Below are 22072 nucleotides of genomic sequence, written 5' to 3' on the forward strand. Positions count from 1 at the left end.
ATGGGCCCCATCTAGCAACCTAAACTCACCACGTGACCTGGGAAGCATGTGACCTGGGAAGCACATGTGACCATCAGCCAGCAAGGCTAGCTAAGACCTCCACCCCCTTGGAGTCTGACAACCAATCAGGATACTCTTTCAGGGCTCCAAGAAATGCAAAGCCAGAGAGCATAAAAACCAGAGGATTTACAGTATCTGCCCTTTTTCTGTTCAGGAAACCATGTGATCCTGTCCACCGTTAAACCATCTTTCCAAGCAGTCTCCATGTTTCCAGTTTCTTTTTCCCCACTTGGAGCAGAACACAGAAGGATATTTCTTCCTACACAGTCTTAGCAATAATATTGAAGTGGTCTATCACCGCTGGGATATTTTTTGTCTTAGATTAGCCAACAGCCCTTGTATTGCTTGATGGTCTTCTACCCACGTACTAACCTACTTAATTAGCTTTACAAGTGCTGCAACATAATGTAACTATGGCAGTACATGAATCCTGAAGTTTTATCACCAATGAAGACGAATATACGTGTCCCAGGATAACGTTGCAGGATCCAATCTGGGTCGGTCACCGACACTAAAGGTTTAGTCCTCTGAGTTTTCGGAGTCCATCTTCAGGGAACTTCTCTCCAGCAGTGTGGACTAAATTTCTGGTCCCAATGACCGACCCAGATTGGATTCTGAAATTTTATTGAGTTTTTTGTACATTACTTTAAAACTGGTAAGGTACATGTGGGCCACTTTTTGCCAATATTATCTACTGTTCTGAGATTCAACTTCGCCCCAGAAAGAAAACAGTTGAGAAAAAATCAGATGCCATAGAGTATCGGCCTGACAGAAAAATGTCCCTTTGCTGCTATGTAACGGTCATCAGTATTTTTGCAGCATAGATGAGAGACCTGGCAAAAATAGTACTTGAAAAACGGCGTAGAAGAGAATGGCCTTAAAATATCTGTGGGAGTAACGGTGACGTGTTATCAAATAGGATTTATCCTTGATGAGGAACGCGGGAGCAGGCACAAAGCTCATTATCCCTTCATTGTTCGGCGATTCTGCGGGTCTGCGAGAAAGAGGCGGGAGGATTTATTACCCATCCTCGTTGTTGCCACGGTACCGCTATTTAGGTCACACACACGGGAGAAACGAGTCACATCATGCCTCCATGACATACTCATATACTCTCGTGCTGTTTTTTTGCAATCCTCCAGACATAAGCCTCAGGCCCCTCACAGAATCCCTCCCATCTCCCTTTTCGCGACCCAGAGCTGCGCCACTGCAGCAGCGAAAGCCGCTCATAATCTAAGATGGCGGCTAGACTAAGCAGGGTTGTTCACGTGACCTAGGGAGACTGTTGCCAAGAGCAGATTTCTTTTGACAAATCTCTCGCGAGATCTTGCAGGAACCGGTTGAACCACTAGAGTTTTTATGAAACGAAAACAGAAGGGAGGGGGTAGCTAAAGGAGGGGGAATCTCGCGTGAATAGCGCTATAAACTTTGTGTAGGGAAGCCTCGCGGTATCATCTAACGCCTCCTGAATCGGAAGGAGTCCAGAAGTTACTTTAGTTCTCGCGGTAGTTTTGGGATTTCTTCACCCTCCCCCCACCTCTTAATGCGGAGCGGAGAGTTCTCCCCGCGATACCTTTTGCAGCAAGCAGAGGTGGGGGGAGGGGATCGAAAGGAGGAAGAAGGGGCGTGGCTTGCGCGCTGAAGTCAGCACGGCGGCTGCGAGGGGGCGGAGGAATATATAAAGGCCCGGGTCGAACTGGGGGTGTTTCAGTTAGAGAAGCGATTCTAAGGCGGAGGAGGTAGAACTGTTGTAGGCGAGGCGCATATTACTTCTAGTGAATTCGAGTTTCTCTACGCGGAGCGGGACCTCCCGGAACGATCTCTCGTTATGAGTCATGTGGCAGTGGAAAATGCCCTCGGTCTAGATCAGCAGGTGAGGAAACTCAAGGGAAAAACTCAAGGGTGGGCCGGGAATAGCGAGGGCTCCTCGCCCTTCCCCCACTGGTGACCGATCTGGCTTCGGGGCCCTCTTGTAGTCTCCTTTGCCCTTGTGATATCCTACTATCTTCCCGCGCTCTACCAGTCCGGCACGGTTTTGGTGGCGCATTTTACTGTGACGCAGTTCCTTTTTTGGAGGCCGCAATTTTGGCGGCTTAGGCTCAAATCGTTGTAGGCCGAAAAATGAAGGGGGAGGGGGTTGTTGAAGGGCAAGGGAGAATCGCGGCGAGGCGTAAAGGATAGGGTGAAGCGCCCCTGGGCCGTGTGAGACAGGCCGGGCCTGTTCCGGGGCTTTGTGCGGCTCTGGCGAGTGTTACATCTGCCGGGCCCCCTGGCGGCGTTGGCTTCGAACTGCAGCGGGCGGGGGACCACGGCGGCCATCGAGCGGTGACGAAATGGGAGGATGGGGGAAGCGCGTGCGCTGTTTCCAGCCGGGGAGCGGGAGCCACTTAGCTACTGCTGCTGCTCTTGCTTCCCGTGTTGGGTGCGCGCGCATGCATACAGACGCGCGCCCCACATCTCCTTTGTCCTCGAGGCCCCTGTCTGAAAGGGGGGGAAGAAGAGGGTGGTACCGCGCCTGGAAAGGCGGATTCTCCCTCTTCTCCTTCACGCTGGTTACATAGCTGCGCTCCCCGCTTTCATTCTTGCCCGTGGTCGAGAGTGGTGGCAGAGCAAAGACTTGCGGGCGGTGTGGGCTAGAACCATCTCCCGAAATGGATAAAGGAGCCGGTCAGGGAAATAAGAGCAGGCGTGTGACGCTGCCACCGGATTAGCGGCGGGCTAGGAAAGCGCAGTCGCCCTTCGCTGCGGCAGAGCTGGAATGCCGCTACTGCGGCCTGAAAACGCAGCAGGCAGGAAACGACCCAGCTAGATTTGTCTGGTCCGGGGAGGCGGCCCTTAGTTTGCGATTTTGAATGAGGGTATTTAGACTAAGATCAAAATATATGTTTATACTTATGCAGTTTTTTTAAAAAATAAATAATCGATATATCTAATGCAATGTAAAGCTGTGATTTACTACATAAGACTCCTATAGCATATAAGTATTTAACGTAATTTTGCTCAAAGAAATCAAATCTGCCATAAAACATTAAAAGAAGTGGTGGGGAGAATTTGCTTCTATGCAAAACAAGAGCTTTTTAAAACTGGCTGGTGGTTATTGGGAAACAATTGACATGTTTAATTTCAATATAAAATACTCTGGTGGTATACCACTTTAATTGCTGTATTCTATAAATAAGTACTGATAAAACAAATGAACAAATGAAAGTTGCTTGATATTATTTTGAGTCAAAGCTAAAACTTGAAAGGTTTTCATTTGAAAATGTAACTAATAATAACTTTTGTGTATTTTTAAGTTTGCTGGTCTAGACTTGAATTCCTCAGACTCTCAGAGTGGAGGAGGAACAGCAAGTAGTAAGTACATAATTCAAGAATATGTTTCTAGGGTTACTATGTCTTATGGGTTGCCTATCATTTCAGTAAAAAGAGCATCTATTGATGCTTCAGAATCAAGCTACTATTCTGTTCCCGCACCAGTATTTGTATTTGTTATGCATATTTAATGTTAAATAATGTTTTTTAATCTTGCTGGACAGTTGAACTTCAAAAAAAAACTGTTAAAGGCTGCATGCTACCTAAATCCAGTGTTTGATCAGATCATCACTCATTCAATTTCTGAATTTGTAACTTTTCCAGAATATATTTGAAGAATAGAGGAGATTGTTGGACTGGACTATCACCTACCAGTGCTATCTTACTCCTTTTATACTGCCAAAGAACAACTGTTGACTGAGTTCCAGCACTGTATTTTTAAAGTTCTGGCAATATTGGCTAGGTTGCTTAGTGAGATAAATGGATTTCAAAGGAAAAATGCTACAATATTAATATTAATGGGATTTTTTTTTTAAAAAAAACTTGATTCTCAGTAACTTAATCTCTTAATGTCAGGTTATTACATAACTACACTTTATAAATTATTCTACTGTTTTAGAAGTTCTCTGTCCCTGATAGCCAAGTAAAGGTTATAAACTAACAGCTTCCAATCATGAAAAGTATAAGAAAAATACTGCGATGGATTGTGAATGTTCTAGCTAGCAAAGTTTTTTAAAGTAACGAGTATTTTTTCTTCCAGAAGGCCGGTACATTCCTCCTCATTTGCGAAATAGAGAAGCTTCAAAGCAGGGTATGTTTGTTGATACAGATTTCAATTGTGAAGTAATAGTGCTTCATTTAAACTTGATTCATAGGTGGATATGCATTACAACATCCCAAAACATTAAATATTAGTAAAATCCTGTACTAAGCTTTGAAGTGATATCTGTGGTTATAAGTGGCAAGGAAGCATATAAAAAATTGAATTTGGACCCTAACTCTGTGATATTTTTTACAGTATGAAGGTTGCAAGAGAAAATTCAATTTGAGTGTAATACAGTTAGTAGGCTAGTGATTGAGAGTTGCATTTTCACTTAAGCAGTAAAGCTAGTTAAGTAATAATGCAATTTACTACAACCAGAACAATGATGGCACCGGGCCAACAGAAAATATTGTTTCTTCTGAAAGTTATGATCAAATTCATGGTCAAGTATTGTGGAATGTGGAATGACATCATTGATAATTACGATAATTCGTATTGCATTTATGAAATGATCCATGATGAAATGAAATGTTTTGAAAACATTAGTAATAAAGAAATGGAAGTAAGCAGAGACCCAGGCCTTTCCCTGTTTAGTGTGGGTGCTGTTCTTTCAAAATTGCTGTGTGAATCTATTATAGGGCTAGAAATTTAAAACTTCATAGAAGGAAGTTTTTAAAGCTGTTAATTGGCAGTTAAAATTTGTTATTAATTAATTTTAATTTTATTAGTTATTAGTTACTAGATAAAATTACAGTATAGTATCTTAACTCTTAATGATCCAAAAAGGTTGTAGAAATGATAATCACATTCTTGAATTTTCTCAGAGGATCCATATTTCTGGAATTCAATCTTGTTAGCAACTAAATAAATAAAAGGTAAACATTTAATGGAAGCTTTGTTAGGGGTAGATAGCTCTTTTTACCTTTTTTTGTGATTTGCAAGAAAGTTGCTTGCCCCCAATTTTTGGGAGAGAAGATTGTTTTAAGTTGACAATAGTGGGCAAAATAAATCAAGTTTGTTTCTATGTTAGTTGTAGTCTTGTGGCAGTTACATTTAACAATTTCTGGTTAAGTGCCAAAATGTCATTTTTATTGGTTCTTAACAGTTGATTTCCAGTCAACCTTCCATTTTTAAATTTAAAATTATAGGGATATTGTCATGTGGTCCACTGAGCTGTAGACCCTTAACTCATTCAACTGTTACTGAAAATTTTAGAAGATTTGAATATATAGCATTTCTGCCATTGTTGAAACTAGAGCAGATATCAGACTACATTTTGACTGTTTCTTGTCTTCACTGTGGTGCTTACTGTAAGCTAGAACTTGGTAGAATTTGAGAAATTGTTTTGACTTCCACAATTTCCATAACCATAAATAGCTAATTTTAGCCTATGGGTTCACATGTGTAAAAAGTTAATAGAATTCAGAAACTTTAAAAATTGTGAACACATAACAAAGATTACCATACTTTTCAGCGTATAAGATGCACCCCTTCCCCCCAAATGGATGGAAATGTCTGTGTGTCTTATACAGCGAATGTTGCTGAAGCCCCACTGGCCCCCACCCTTCGGCCTCTGCCTTCCAGCAATTTATCTCCTTATAGCAAACAGCGTGGTCAGCTTCAGCACAGCCTGAATTAGCATGAGCAGCTGATTGGCAGTTGGATCAGCCCCCCGGAATACCGCCTATCAGCTGTACCAGGCTGCGGGGATCCCTGCCGCCCATTGGTGCCGTTAGTGCCCATCGCCGCTGTCATCTATGCGCCTCCGCTTGCCCCATTTTTGGCCTCCGTGCATCCTGTTTTCGACCTCTTACAGACGGCGGCAATCCCTGCCACCTCGAATGGGCTGAAAATGGGGCATGCGGAGGCGGTGATAGGTGACAGCAACGATGGCACCAATGGGTGGTGGCAATGCCCGCAGCCTGGAACAGCTGATAGGAGATATTCCGGGAGGCAGATCCAACTGCCAATCAGCTGCTCGTGCTAAATCAGGCTGTGCTGAAGCTGACCACACTGTTTGCTGCAAGGAGGTAAATTGCTAGGAGGCAGAGGCAGATTTTTTTTTCTTGTTTTCCTCCCCAAAAGCTAGGTGCACCTTATACTTCGGAGTGTCTTGTAGTCCGAAAAATACGGTAATAAATTAGTGCACCCTCACCTAATAAACAAGGGAAAAGTCATTAGAATGATTTTTAGTAATTTTCTAGTGCTTTTCATACATTTTGGGTTATACTGTAAATATTAACTATGCTGATTGGGAGTGATCTAAAGCACGAGTGTCAAATTCGTGGCATCACATTGCTGTCATGTGACATTTCGTGACTTCCCTTCGGGGAGCTGGGTAGGTGTGGCCTCCGTGTGTCAGTTTGACACCCATGATCTAAAACATTCTTGGGCCTTGTGGGAGGGTTCACTGAAAGACCTGAAGTGGGCAGCGGTTCTTGTTATTTCAGAGTGACATTTAAATTCATATGGTAATTTTTGGGCCTTTTACTAGATTAGGGAGGAGAAGAGTTTAAAAAAAAGTCTTGTTACAAGCAGAAAATCAAACAGATCTCTTAAATGAAGATGGGTAGCTGCTTGGGCTAATCTTCCCCAGAAGGATATTACTATGGGTGAGGGTACTTAAAAGAGAAGATTTGTAATACTATTTTGAGTGAGTGAATAAAAACCAGCTTTATACTGGACTGAAACTTGCTTGGAAGTAGTGAGAAATGTTTGATATTTCTGACTGTTCTCAGCTGTTGATTGGCCAGCTCCTTCCTTTTTTTTAAGCACTCTGTTAGATGATTTTTTTTGGGGGGGGGGGTATCCTCATGTTGGCCACAAAAATTCAAGAGACTTGCTTCTTCTACTTCTCCAAATGTGAACTCTGTCACTAAAGGTAAGCTGATATATTTGTAGAAACTTTACATTTTGGAATAAGGATGCCAAAAAGTTGTTAACACTGGTTGGAGACATTCCATAACAGACTGTTTTAATATGCTTTCAAACTGAATCATAATGCTGGGAGTTTTCATGGCTCTTTTTGCAGCATACAATATCCATAACTATACAGCAAACTACTATTCCAATTCGATGCCACCACCAAGAAGCTGTAAGTTGGTGTCAGGCTGGGGTGATTTTAAAGTTTGTCGTTTGGGAGCATGCCTCTAAGCGGTAACTTGCAGTTAACTAACAGTTTGAGCTTTTTCTTTCAAGCACATTCTCAGGCATGCCATGCCTTCTTCCCCTCAATTTAACACTTTTCTCAATTGGTGTTACATGATTAAGAAAATAGACAGTGAAGAAATGTTAAATTCTTTTGCTCCTTTAAAGTTTAGTACTTTTAGCAACACTAATTTTTATTAAAAACCTATAAGTAGCAAGTACCAGAATCCACTTTTGTAGACACATTGTTACGTGATGAGAAAGTTATTAGTTCTTAAACTAATAACACCAGCAAAGACACCAGCATAGTAACAAAAAACTTGAAATTCACCTTTATTAATTTTAAATCCAAGTTTATTATGGCCATGGTTCTTTTTATGGCTACATGTACTAAAACTATTTAACACTTTCTTCACCAACAATGCGGTTAAAATGTTGTCAATAGTGTAAATCTATTCGAAGTTATAAAATAAAACACAGGTTTTCTGTTTAGTGGGCATGTTCATATAATGTTATACGCTAACAATGTGCTGAATCTTTCAAGGTAAATTATTCAGCAGGTGGCTTAGTACTTTTCCCACTATTAATAACTGTAAGTATTTTATCTATGAACTGGATAAGTTTCTGAAAGATTTAAAAAGATCATACATTTGAATAGTTTATTCAAAATACTGTAATAAAATTAATGGCAGATTTTAAAAATAAAATTTCTTGGTATATTAAATATTGTCAGATACAATAGGACAAAGTTTGGGAAGCACTGGACTAATGTGATCTTTTGAAGAGGAAAATAGTTCATAATATTCTGTTTTCCTTAAACTTCCCTTTCTGGATTTAGGATTGGAGGCCTGTGGAGAAACAGGAAAGCACTGTTTGTTTCAATCTTTCCTGGTTTGTGAGGAAAATTCCTTTAGCTCTAGTTGTAGCAAATACTTTACCCCCCACAATCCTAGCTACTCTTTATAGCCAGAGCTCTTCACATTTTCCATAGGAAATTAACCAATTCTGAAACTTTTCACAATGTTTGTAAAGATAAACCAGATAATAAGCTTTTACTGGAACTCACGAATGAAGGCAAATATGTGTCCCAGGATAATGTTACAGAATCCAATCTGTGTTGGTCATTGTGCCCGAGGACCGAGCTTTCGGACTTGTATTCTGAGGGTGGGCTACAGCATGACTCAGAACGCCTTAACCTCTGGTCCCGGTGACCAACACAGATAGGATTTTTTTCATGAACTTTCTAATAATAGTTGCAGACTTCTAACATACTGTACAAGCAGCTTTTTCTTTAAAAAAAACTGATCTGAAAAATGCACATATTAACATTGGCTAGTCAGAATTTTGCTTTTTAAAATTGCTATGTGCTTAATAAATTGTATCTTTGAGCTTAGCATTGGACCTTGAGTTTAGTGCTGGGCTTGCTTCAAATTGACCATTTTTTAAAATGTGCTTCAACTTAATGCATGGCAGCAATATTGGTATACGAGGTACTTAGCTAAAGTACAAATATAGTACAATAACTTAAAGTTAGTTCAGCTACATAATCAAATATCCATAAACTTTTTGCAGCTTTTGTGAACATAGATACAGATAAGCCTGCAATTTTAATTATTTGAGGCCAAGTTGCCCTTTTTTTAAAAGAAAGGTGCCCTTAAATGTAAATTTCTGGCAACAAAAGTCACACTGTTACAGTGGAGCTTGCAAAAACTATTTGCTGGCACAAGTGACATTTAACACTTTAATTGTTTAACTTTTTATTCTCTGCTAAAGATTCCCCCAGCTGGGACTCTCGTGGAGGTAATGGCTATATGAATGGATATGATCGTGACAGCCGGATGAATGGCTACGATCGTGATCGCGGTGTGTTTGGATCCAGAGGAGGATCTGGACGTGATGACAGAGGTGGGCGTGGGGGCCTGTCACTTCCATCCAACTTAGTGATTAAAAATAGAGAGCTTAAGATAGGACAAAGCTCATGGAACTTATGGAAAATTCTTTGAATTTTCTTACCAAGCAGCTTTAAGGGAGCTGCCTTCCTAAACTGAAATGCAACGGATATCATAGTTCTGAAATTTTAATGGGTCCTTAGAATCCTTCAAACCACAGTTGAAGATGATCAATTTGAATCCTGGAGTCAAAACTTTTCACGTTTCTATTAATGACTTAGCAATGTTGAAGCTCATTGCCCAGTAGTTGTTCCAATTACAGGTTTTACATGTCAAGGAAGGTAAACATTCTCAAAATCTTTCATCATTTGACTGTTTCTTTACTGGTGTCAGTATGTGGGCAAATATATGAAACTTGAAATGATCCAGTTTTCAAGCTGTTAAGAAATTGTCAAGTTTTAAATGACCATAATATATTTAGTATGGGTTGCCTAATGGTTGAACTCTAGAGATATGCCATAGGCTGATTCCTCATTGAACAGAAGTAAAAATATCCAGGGTGGGTGGGGTTCATTCAGCTTGAAAGGATCAGTAATTGCTGGATGTTGAACACCATCCCATTTTTTGCTGTCAGTGCCATCTTGATGGCAGTATGGCTTACTTTGAACAAACAGATAAATTGTATTCGGAAGACTGGTGGCTGCTTGTTGATAATGGTTCTTCTCAATATATTTCTTACCTGTAAATATCTTTGGAAATATTTAATAATGGATTGTATTATTTGTAGGATTTGATGGTGGATGGAATGCTGGCAGAGACAGGGATGCTTATAGTAGCTTTGGTGCAAGAAGTGAACGTGGATCAGGAAAATCAAGTTTCTTTACTGACCGTGGCAATGGCTCAAGAGGAAGGTAGCTACTTTGTTTATTTATTTTTTAAAAAAACAGCAAATCCTTTCTAATGTATTATCTGTAGAAATTTAGTTGTATCATGTTACTTTTAATAAAATTATTAACAGTAATCCTAATATGTAATTGGTCTGAATTGTTTGGTACCAATAGCTAGGTGTGTATGCATGTGTATTTTAATTAGGAAAAATACTCAGCATTTCCTATAAAATTGCTTTTGGCAAATAGGTTATTTAGTTCAGAATTTATGAGAAATTATTTTTGGTTTGCCATACCTAAAATCTTACATGGGTACTTTTCTCCTTTATATTCAAAGCCTGTTCTGTAACCATTTAGTTTGATTTACAGAGTATCTTGAAGTTTTCTTTAATATTTACTCTCGCATCCCCATTTTCCATCAGGGTGCTCAAGGCAGTATGCATGTTTTCCTCCCTTTTATCCTCATAAGAAGCCAATGAAGTAGATTGTACTGAGTGAAGGAATAGTTTAAGGTCATGAATATGATGACTGAAAAGGGAGTGGAATCCAGAGCTTGGTACCCAAGAGTTCCTAATTAATCACTAAGAATTGAGATGAAATAAATGCAGTCTGAATTGTTAAAATCCTTCTACTTAGTTGAATCTTCCTATAACAAGGGCAAAGAAACAGTTAAATGGAGAGCCTTTGATAGCAGAAAGGCAAAAGCTGCAGCCCTCAAATTGGCATGATTCCCAGAAGTTGGTTCCTTAACATGACAGAAAACTGAAATTATTAATTTCTATAGTCACATTAATTAATTAAACCTGATGTTTGAACGACATCTTTAGTATGTTTCTGAAAAGCAAAACATGGTCTTAAGCCTCAAATAGTGCAATCTGCTTTAAAGCAAAAGGGAATATTTTAAAGCTGCCAATTTGCTAGGTTGCTTTAAAGGAGCACATACATGTGGATTTAATGCTATATTATATGATGTTTAGATTTGATGATCGTGGTGGAAGATGCAGTAGTGATTTTGATGGTATTGGGAGTCGTGGTGATAGGAGTTGCTTTGGTCGATTTGATCGTGGTGGAAACAGTCGTTGGTGTGATAAAAATGACGAAGATGATTGGTCAAAACCACTTGCCCCAAGTGAACGTACGGAACAGTGAGTATTAAAGGCTTACCTGGCAACCTTTCAGTGAAACATTCAATGCTGTATGATACAAAGTTGACTTATTTTCATTATAGGGAACTGTTCGCTGGGGGGAATACAGGCATTAACTTCGAAAAATATGATGACATTCCAGTTGAGGCAACAGGCAACAACTGTCCTCCACACATTGAAAGTGTAAGTACTACCAATTTTATAATGCATTTACTTGATAATCTATGCTAAAATTGTTAAACTTCCATAGTGTAATAAATTAGTACTTTTTAATTGATTAATCCTTTAGAAAGGACATTGGTTTCATTTTTTATGCTAGTAATTTTGTTTGGAAAGAGATGATACCTTATGATTTTATGTCTGATTTTTTTTAAACTTGGTCATCTTATTACATCTGGCTTATAGTACCTGGCTATATTGAGGTTTTTGCTAAATGAATTGAGGATGAAATACATTTTAAACATACTGGAGAGAGAAATGGAGAACTCCTACATAGTAATAATTGAAAAGAAAATAATTGGTAGGTTAATGCAGTACTAAAATACCAGTTCATATGGATTATTTTCAAAAGAGTACTGTAGAACTTAGATTGTTGTACATTTGCTAATGTTGCTTGGATAGGTAAACACGGGAGTATTCAATTTACAACCACAATTGAACTCAACATTTCTTTTGCTAATCCAGGCAAAAATGCCTCACTTTATGACCTTTTTGCCACACTTGTTAAGTGAATCACTGCAGTTGTAAAGTGAATTTGGCTTTCTTCTCGCCCCCAATTGACTTTGCTTGTCGGAAGCCAGCTGAGAAGGTTACAAATGGTGATCCCATGACCCCGGGACAGTGCAACTGTCATAAATACATGCCATTTCTCAAGTGCCCGAATTTTGATAATTGGACCAATTTCTGTAAGTGTGAAAAATGGTCATAAATAACTTTTTTCAGTGCTGTTGTAACTTTGAACAGTCACTAGATGAATGGTTGTAAGTTGAGGACTATCTGTGTTTATTTTCTACACTGAGTGCATTGCATTAGCATAGCATGCTCAAAAATAGCCTTAGGCATACTGCTTCACCTAAATTCGTTAATTAATTCCTACATTTGATCTGTAAGTGAGACGAGTTGATTGTGTGGCACAGTCCAATTTTTTAAAAACAAATCCTGTTTTTTATAAATTTTCTTCAATGGAAACCAAATAACAAAAAAAATTGCATCCTGGAATTATAATTAGCTGCTTTTGATTATCTACTATACATGGAAAAAAGCTGTTTGCCCCAATGTCAAGCTTAGAACTGACTTTCTGTGAATATATTTGAATTGTTTGGTAGAAGTCAAGGACTTGGCCACCTCAAAGTCAAATTCCTACCAAGAATTTAAATCAAACAAACTTTACTTCATAAGCAAGGGCATTGGGTGGATGGAGTGCTCCATCCATTCATAATCAGGCCTCCATATGAGTGCAACACTGGCTAATAAGGTAGTTAGACTGATGTAGAATACTCCTGTTTAATAACTAAAATACCTTTGCAGTTTAGCGATGTTGACATGGGGGAAATTATCATGGGGAACATCGAACTCACCCGCTACACTCGACCTACTCCTGTTCAGAAATATGCTATTCCTATCATCAAAGACAAAAGAGATCTGATGGCTTGTGCCCAGACAGGTAAGTCTGTAATGTTTATGTTATAGCTGCATGTTCTAAATGAAGTAAAAGTAAAATTTAGCAACTATGAAAGCCATGCTGCGCAAATTTTGAACTCTTTCCTTTAGAAGCCTTGTTGATTATTATATTTTGAAGTACAGTTGTGTTGACTAAATACTGAGAATGAGCCAATGCTGTTCTCCAAGTGAAGGGGTTTGGGTAAATTGCAAAGACCTGCTGTTTTGCAATTGGCTGTAATTGGTTAACTACCACTAATTTCATTTTATTTATTTTTTTCATTTTATTAAATTTGTATACCGCCCTACTCCCGAAGGACTCAGGGCAGTGAACAGGCACGAAATAAAACACATAAATACGAAAGTTAAAACATGATTAAAACTTAATTAAATAATTTTTGCCCGAGACAATTTAAAACTCCCAATAATTTAAAACAAATTAAAATTTGAGTTTAAAAATTTAAAAGAAGGAAAAATTAGGCCAAAATTTGACCTAGCATTGGAGTAAAAACTATTTGCAGCCAACGCAGGTTTCTGTATAATTTGTAATAATAATAATAATCATCATCATCATCACATACTGGTTGAATTTGTTTTCAGAAATAAAATGTTTGCATTGCTATCAAATTTTAATGCATCTTTATCTCTAGGTTCTGGGAAAACTGCTGCATTTCTTCTGCCCATATTGAGTCAGATATATACAGATGGTCCAGGTGATGCTTTGAGAGCCATGAAGGCAAGTGTATGGTTTGCAGCATATAAACAATATCTGGATACTCCTAGCAATATGAATTTTATCATGCTTTTTCCAGTTGTCACTTCTGTGTTAATGTATGGGAATGAACTGTTTCGGTTTGAGAACGTAACTCAGACTCGTTTGCCTCTGCAGAGGAATGTTGTGCACTAATTTTGTTTCAGCACAAAAATAGCTGTACAGAACACAGGCCTTGACTGACATTTAGTAATTACTTGAAATTATAATGGCATTGAAAAAAGTAACTTATGATAGTTTTTCACACTTAACTTGGTCATGTGATCAAAACCTAGGTGGTTGGCAACTGGCATGTATTTCTGACATTTACACTGTTCTAGAATCATGTCATCTTTTGTAACCTTCCCAGCCAGCTTCCTACAAGTAAAGTCAATGGGGGAAGCCAGGTTCACTTAACAACTGCTTGATTCACCTAACACTTTGGTGATTTGCTTAACAACTGGGCCTGATAGCTCAGCAGACTAAAAGCATTGTGATTAACACCAGCTGTCTGCAATTACTAAGTTTGAATCTCACCAGGCTCAAGGTTGACTCAGCCTTCCATCCTTTCTAAGGTAGGTTAAGTGAGGACCCAGTTTGTGGGGGCAATAAGCTGACTTTATATAAATATACAAAAGTATGAAGGCTATTACTTAACGCATTGTAAGCCGCCCTGAGTGTCTGGAGAAGGGCGGCATATAAATCAAATTAAAAACAACTGGCAAAATGTAAAATAAAGTGCAACTCGCTTAACTACCTTAGCAAAATTTGGGCTCAATTGTGGTCGCAAGTTAAGGACTATGTTTAACTTCAAGGAAGTAATCAAGCAGAATGAAATGTGTTACATAACATTGGACTTATACGTTCAGTGACATCTTGCTCTTGTAACATTACAGGAAAATGGAAGATACGGGCGTCGTAAACAATACCCAATTTCATTAGTTTTGGCTCCAACAAGAGAATTGGCAGTGCAGATCTATGAAGAAGCTAGAAAGGTAAATGATACATGCTCCTGGGAACTCATTAGCAGATCACAAGGCATAATTTTAGGTCTGAAATTCTAAAATCTGAAATTTCCTTCCATCTAGTTTGCCTATCGTTCCAAAGTCCGTCCTTGTGTTGTATATGGTGGTGCTGACATTGGCCAACAGATACGTGACTTGGAACGTGGTTGCCATTTGCTTGTGGCAACTCCAGGCCGCCTTGTAGATATGATGGAGAGGGGAAAGATAGGCCTGGACTTCTGCAAGTAAGTAATACAGTCTCTATGTTTATAAGATAATAAGTTTTGTAATATTGATAGCTTTGGATACTTTGGAACTTCCTTGTCAGTATGGAATTGTAGAACTCTTGATGTGCTATCTTATATTGTCTAGATACTTGGTTTTGGATGAAGCTGATCGTATGCTTGACATGGGTTTTGAGCCTCAGATTCGTCGTATTGTTGAACAAGATACTATGCCACCAAAGGGTGTCCGTCAGACAATGATGTTTAGTGCCACTTTTCCAAAGGAAATCCAGGTATTTATGCATGATGTTCAACTTTCCATTAAGATTCAGCACATTAAAGGGAAACTGATATACTGGAAGTAATTATCTATGATAAACCCAACACTGCTGTTCCAAAAGACAACTAGATTTTCTTGTTTTTTTTTTTTTCCTTGAAAATGTTTCTCTTCTCATCCAAGGAGCTTCTTCAGTTATGGGATGAGAAGTGAAATGTTTTCAAGGGGGAAAAAAAATCCAGTTGCCTTTTGAACAGCACCTTTTGGACAAGCATGAACTGGATGACTGAATCTATAGACATGTCTATGGTAAATTTGTTAAAAATAAGCAGAGTTGAATAGTTTTCTTTTGAAGAACTTGTCTATAGTTAACTCCGTATTGTTGAGACTGTTCTGCACACCCATAGAAGTTTGTGGAGATTGATAAACTATGATTAGATGCATATTGTTTATGCTAATTAAGTGCTATTTTTTAGATGCTTGCTCGTGATTTCTTGGAGGAATATATTTTTCTGGCCGTTGGCCGAGTTGGCTCTACATCTGAGAACATCACACAGAAAGTAGTGTGGGTGGAAGAGTCAGACAAAAGATCATTTCTGCTTGATCTCTTGAATGCCACAGGTAAAGACTGAAGAAGGATTCCAGCATAAATCTAATGTAAATCTGTGTTAGCTGGGGAGAAAAAGTAAGATTTAAACTTCCTATTTTCTCCTATAATTGACTTCTTACTTCAATCGGCCTGCAGCTAGCTTGCCTAGTAACACCTTTTTATTATTGCAATCATAAGCACTAGTTTATATACCATGTGGTGCTATATTGACAGATACACCATTAGTTAATGAAATTCTTTGTATATGCAGGCAAGGATTCCTTGACTCTGGTGTTTGTAGAGACTAAAAAGGGAGCTGATTCTCTGGAGGATTTCCTGTATCATGAAGGATATGCTTGCACCAGTATCCATGGTGATCGCTCTCAGCGAGATAGAGAAGAAGCATTACATCAGTTCCGCTCTGGCAGAAGTCCCATCTTAGTTGCCACTGCAGTAAGGACATATTTGGTTGCGTAGCTTATCTCTGTCTTTTTAATTTTATTTTTGGGAATTCAGGATTCCCTTCTTGTCTTCAATAGGTAGCGGCACGAGGACTGGATATTTCCAATGTTAAACATGTCATAAATTTTGATTTGCCAAGTGACATAGAAGAATATGTGCATCGCATTGGCCGTACGGGCCGTGTAGGAAATCTTGGTAAGAGGACATTAATCTTGATGGCGTTTTTGTAGTTATTAAGATCTATATATGCAGAAGTGCTAAATAACATGAGATTGTAGCTGCCCAGAATTTTGTCAACCTCTATTTGAAAAAAGCTTTTTCAAAATAATAGTGGACATTGATTAGGATGCAAATACTTTTAAGGAGACCTGTAGCAATAAAGGCCTGTTGGGAAAGATCAGTGTATGTATGTATTATTGAGATAATTCATAAGTTCCTTTTAAGGCAGTAAATGAACTTACAAATCTTGTTGCTGGTTTTGAAAAATGCTTAATTAATGGAAATCTGTCTTGGATAGCTTTATTATGCTTCTGAGAAACTTTCACATTGAAGAATATATTTGTACAAATACAGTATCCCAACTTTCAATTTTTATACTTAAAACATTTTGAATAATGTCCCCATTTGAATGCCTTTGATTTTCATGCGTTTACTTTCATTGTTGTAAATAATGTACTGTAGAAGGAAAAGCCCATCAATGGCTTATCCTTCACACAAAAAGGGGAACAAATTTATCATAAATGCAATGATAAATCTACTGTTACTAAGAGCTCATCATGAGTGGTCAGGAAGAACTATCTGCTTTTATTTATGTCATTTTGAAAGTAAGAACAGATCGCTGAAGATCTCATGTTCCCTTAACTTTTCTTTTAGGTCTTGCCACATCATTTTTTAATGAGAGGAACATAAATATCACAAAAGACTTGTTAGATCTACTTGTTGAAGCTAAACAGGAAGTACCATCTTGGCTAGAAAACATGGCATATGAGCAACATCATAAGGGCGGAAGCAGTCGTGGACGTTCCAAAGGGTAATACGAATGAATTAAGTTTGACTGCCTTCCATATAGCTGGCTTGAGCGTCACTCCGTTTTATTGTTACATTAGGCTGCAAGCTATTCTACTTCCTGTGTTTTCAGTATGAGGGTTTTTTTGCTGCTCCAATATTCCTTTGCATTCTGCAGAAAAGTAGGGTATGAAGGGAATGTTTCACTTTTGAAAGACCAGAGGAAATGGTAGTAAATAGGGTACTTGTTTGTTGGATTTATATCCCACTTTTCTTATAGGAGCTCAGAACGGTATGCATGGTGTTCCCTGCTTATTGTGTTTTGGCTTATTGACTTTTTGGTTTGGCGAAATTAGATGCCAGTTCAGTTGAAATTTTGAAATAATGTTCTGTGGAGACTGAATAATAGTAAGGTTTTTTAAAAAAAAGAACACCGAACAATTTGAGACAATAGCTATTGCTTGATTACAAGCATGTAGTAGCAAAATAGATACAGAATATAAGAATTAATTAAATGGAGGGTTTATTTAATGGGATTCATGGATACTTCAAATGCTGTTTTACCTATCTCTCTGTTTTCCTTCAGCCGCTTCAGTGGAGGTTTTGGTGCCAGAGATTATCGAACAAGCAGCAGCAGCAGCGGTGGGAGCAGTAGTTTTGGCAGCAGTCGTGCAAGTAGTGGTCGCAGTGGTGGTGGTGGTGGTGGTGGTGGCCACGGAGGTAGCAGAGGATTTGGAGGTAAATCTTTTGTGCTGTTTAGGTGGGAGGAAAGATGATAGAAAAAAAATCATGTTAAAATGTCTTGTGAACATTTTCATTGCATTTTAAATTTCTCATTTTTTTGTCTTAATAGGTGGCTATGGCGGCATCTATAACAGTGATGGATATGGAGGAAATTATAACTCTCAGGGGGTAGATTGGTGGGGCAACTGATCTGCTTGCTGCAGATTCTTACCAAACAAGCTAATATGGAAACCACATGTAACTTAGCCAGACTATACCTTGTGTAGCTTCAAGAACTCGCAGTACATTACCAGCTGTGATTCTCCACTGAATTTTTTTTAAGGGAGCTCAAGGTCACAAGAAGGAAAGGAACAGAAGCCCTACTTTGAAGAAGGTTTAAAGACTCCATTGTAGTCAGGATTAACTCCTTTACCCAACCCCACTCCCACTCCTAAACTGTATTTATAATTTTGTGACTGAGGATCATTTGTTAATGTACTGTGCCTTTAACTTTAGACAACTTTTTATTTTGATGTCCTGTTGGCTCAGTAATGCCCAAGATTATCAATTGTCTTTGCAAAATTATTCAACTTGGGCTTTATAAAAATCAAACCTTGGCACACAGGTGTGATACAACTTACAGGAATCATTGATTCATCCACTTTATCTGCAAAAACAAAAGAAAAAAGAAAACTTGTGCGGTGGCCTACATTAGGGCTTTGATACTTGGAGATTTGAAAAATAAAACATCTTGAAGCATATCAATGGAATTAGTTTCTAATGTGGCAAAACTGTACAAAGTTAAAGTTGATTTTGCTCACTCTATCCTGGATAGGTACTTCGAACCTGATTGTCTTTAAAAAGCCATTCCAGTCCTGATAATGAGGTGGTGTATGGATTGCATGCATACAAGCACTGTTTTAAAAGTAAATGCAAGTAAACACAGCAATTCCAGTGTTTAGGCAGATTATTAATGTGAGCTAGCCAATAGAAGGCGGAACATTACAGGGAATGTTTAAAGGTCTGAACTTGAAATAGTTTTTAGGAGAATTCATCTACTTAGACGATTCAAAATTGCCTGCCATATTAAGTTGAAATGGTAGAATGGCTGACCATAACAGTGAAGGTCCATTTTTTAAAAGGGCCTGACTGATTTTTTTGGTCTTAACGCATGCTAGTGTTGATGTTTTTTGGTCAAGGGGGAATGAACAGGAAGAATTATGCAGCAGGCTTTATTTTAATGCAGATTCACATTACTCTGTTCAAGCTGCGTTGAAGTGTTAACTGGCTTACTGTAGACTTGTAAAATGGCTCCAGAAGAGTAACAAATTCTGAGATCACAAAGGTTGGAATGTACATAACTGCACAAGGTTCAATTCTGCTATCAAGTGCAGTTTTAGTCAGTTTTAGTTGCATAGGTTTCCATTGTATTTAGTCTTGTTAATGCTGATCTGGCCAAAGATGAGTATTTCCAACAGTAAAAGGCCTCTGTCACTTAGTGTCTCTGAGATAACGTCTGTTGCCAGAGCTATTACCAACTCTTTCTCTAAGTGGCATAGGACAACAGCAAAATCTCCTAAAGTGCAATAGATCTTTTCAAGTGTATTGTGCCTTGTACTAAACTTTAAGTAGGTGCACTTGACAGTATTTGAAGTCATTTGTTATGGTGCTATTTCAATTAGTCTAGATTTAGGCCCTTGTACATTTTGCCCATAACTTTTTACAAAATACTTCTTTTATTGCACATTCAGAGAATTTTATATGTCTTGTGTGCGTGTCCTTAACTTCCAATCTTATTTTGTCTCTTGGGAGACTGAACGCAGCTTGGCTAAGGAGAAGGAACTAGATTCTAAAACTGGGACCATGGGAATAATGGTTGGGAAGAAAACTATTTGCACACGACAGATTTCTAGATACTTTTTGCTGCTAGTTTTGTGTAATATTTATTGAACATTTTTGACAAATATTTATTTTTGTAAGCCTAAAAGTGATTCTTTGAAAGTTTAAAGAAACTTGACCAAAAGACAGTACAAAAACACTGGCACTTGAATGTTGAATGTCACCGTATGCGTGAAATTATATATTTCGGGGTAGTGTGAGCTTTTAATGTTTAAGTCATATTAAACTCTTAAGTCAAATTAAGCAGACCCGGCATTAGCAGTGTAGCCATAACTTTCTGATAGTAAAACAAAAATTGGCAACTTTAAAATTAAACATGCCAAGGTTTTGATACACTTGTCTTAAGATATTAATGAAACACTTCAAAACACTGATGTGAAGTGTCCAGATTCTCAGATGTTCGTTGCGTGAGTTTTTGTTTAGTTGTGTGTTTTTTTTTTCAGTGAATGTCTGGCACATTGCAATCCTCAAACATGTGGTTATCTTTGTTGTATTGGCATAATCAGTGACTTGTACATTCAGCAATAGCATTTTAGTGAGTTTTACAACCAGCAATATTCTTCAGTTGTGATAAAGATTTCAATCATATGCAAAGAATGGGTTTAAACTTGCTGAGTGTAAACAATATGAACGTCAGGTCACTGTAGGTTTAGTAATTGCTTATTGTATTAGTTTAGATGCTAGCACTGCATGTGCTGTGCATTACTCAGTTTTAATAAAATAAAAAGTTGAAATGCATCCTGTGTAATTTTGATTCTTACCTTAGATGGAAAGGAGTGGTTTAAAAATAGATGGTTCAAAAATTAATGATTCTGTTTTTCCTAATCTCTGCTAAACCTTGGCATCATGAACTGAACTTTCAGTGGGACCTTTTGGTTTGGGGTAGACAAAAAGCCATTTATTGCTTTTTGGTATACTGTAATCCAATACAGATGCTAGTTTTTACCTGAATAATAAGTAATAGTGCTGGTTGCAAACTGTAAATGAGGTTGTTTATTGGTATAATAATTATAGTAGAAATAAAATGTATTTATAATTTGGTAGTTACTTATCACTGATTCTGTAAACCACTTTTGGGACTGGGAAAGTATATTTACATTAACCTCCATTTTTAATATGCATTGGACCATTGAAGTAGAATTGTTTTGTAGTATAACGGGATTTGAGGGTGTGATGAGTGTGTGTGTGTGTGTGTGTGTGTATGTGTGACAGAGAGAGAGAGAGAGAGAGAGCAATGATATGGCAAGTTCAGATCCACAAATGTGACCTGTTATCCAGGAACTTGTCTTCCACCTTAGAAAAATAGTTGCATGTTAGGTTTGAATGGGAGCATTTGGGGGAAGATAGCAGAACAAGAATATAGTAAAAAGAAATGGTGATCAGCCCCCAGTAATAGGTGGTTTACAAATTTTTCAAAATATTAAAAGGCAAATTGAGCAGGAAGGGTAAAGACGTTATAAAATCAGGAAGGCTGATGTTCACATAACAACTCAGAGATGCCAGCTACCGTTGCAGAAGACAAAACTAATCAAATGGACAGACTTTGTAATTCATGCTTATGTTTTGTCATGTACAATACCCAGAGTTGCTTACTGAGAAGAATTACTAGAAATTTTTTTAAAAATGTTAGGAAATTCCTAGAAGATTGTCATTCAGACCATTTAGCCATTAACAAACCATATTTACACCCTGTTCAAAAGAAAATAAGGAAACAACCAGTACATGTTCTCTTCAGTACCAACACTGGAATAAGCAGAGATTAATACCACAGAAAACAATTCAGGTAGTTCTTGAGCTATAGTAGCTCAAAATTACAATGACCTCAGAAAAAGTGACTGGTGACCTGTCCCCTCCATAGTCATGTGACAGTTTGGGAGCTTGGTAACTGGTTTTATAATGGTACCAGCATTTTAAGTGATTGGCATTTGTAACCTGAATTGGCTTCTAACAAGCAGGCAATTTGGGAAAGCCAGATTTGCTTAATGACCACAATTCCCCTAACTGGTTAAAAATTGTCATAAAATTGGTCATGTGATGTTACTTAACCATGTAGCTTGGCAACCAATATTCTGATCCCAATTGTGGCTGCTGTACTTTAATTGAACTATCGAGAAAACCACATTGCTGTGTGAACACTTGCACAGGGCAAGCTACAGTATATAAATGGAGCAAATCCCATGTACATAGTGTTATCTAGTTGGGTAATAATCTGCAAGCAAGCAAACCCAGACAGCATCAATAACTTCACTGTTCAAGCCTGACGAGCATAGATTTTA

At 38.2% G+C, this 22072-nt stretch overlaps 1 protein-coding gene across 3 annotated transcripts; it reads left to right on the top strand.

The window, feature by feature from the left end:
• Positions 1 to 1630: 1630 nt before the first annotated feature.
• DDX3X (DEAD-box helicase 3 X-linked) lies at positions 1631 to 20534 on the top strand. Of its 3 annotated transcripts, XM_070944227.1 has the most exons (19): positions 1631 to 1933; positions 3357 to 3414; positions 4133 to 4183; positions 7167 to 7229; positions 9056 to 9187; positions 9959 to 10082; positions 11036 to 11203; positions 11287 to 11386; positions 12731 to 12866; positions 13513 to 13598; positions 14510 to 14608; positions 14702 to 14862; positions 14990 to 15134; positions 15595 to 15739; positions 15979 to 16160; positions 16247 to 16364; positions 17043 to 17199; positions 17761 to 17912; positions 18028 to 20534. In XM_070944227.1, the coding sequence occupies exons 1-19, from the start codon at positions 1889 to 1891 to the stop codon at positions 18105 to 18107; spliced, it is 2202 nt and encodes a 733-aa protein (XP_070800328.1). In that variant the 5' UTR covers positions 1631 to 1888; the 3' UTR covers positions 18108 to 20534. The 3 variants fall into 3 exon arrangements, with proteins under 3 accessions (XP_070800328.1, XP_070800329.1, XP_070800330.1); XM_070944228.1 differs by lacking the exon at positions 7167 to 7229 and having other exon boundaries at positions 1633 to 1933; XM_070944229.1 differs by lacking the exons at positions 7167 to 7229; positions 9056 to 9187 and having other exon boundaries at positions 1634 to 1933.
• Positions 20535 to 22072: the final 1538 nt, after the last annotated feature.

This window comes from Pituophis catenifer, unplaced genomic scaffold (assembly GCF_029215685.1).
Source record: "Pituophis catenifer annectens isolate HBS135680 unplaced genomic scaffold, rPitCat1.0.hap2 SCAF_4, whole genome shotgun sequence".
Classification (NCBI taxonomy): Eukaryota; Metazoa; Chordata; class Lepidosauria; order Squamata; family Colubridae; genus Pituophis; species Pituophis catenifer.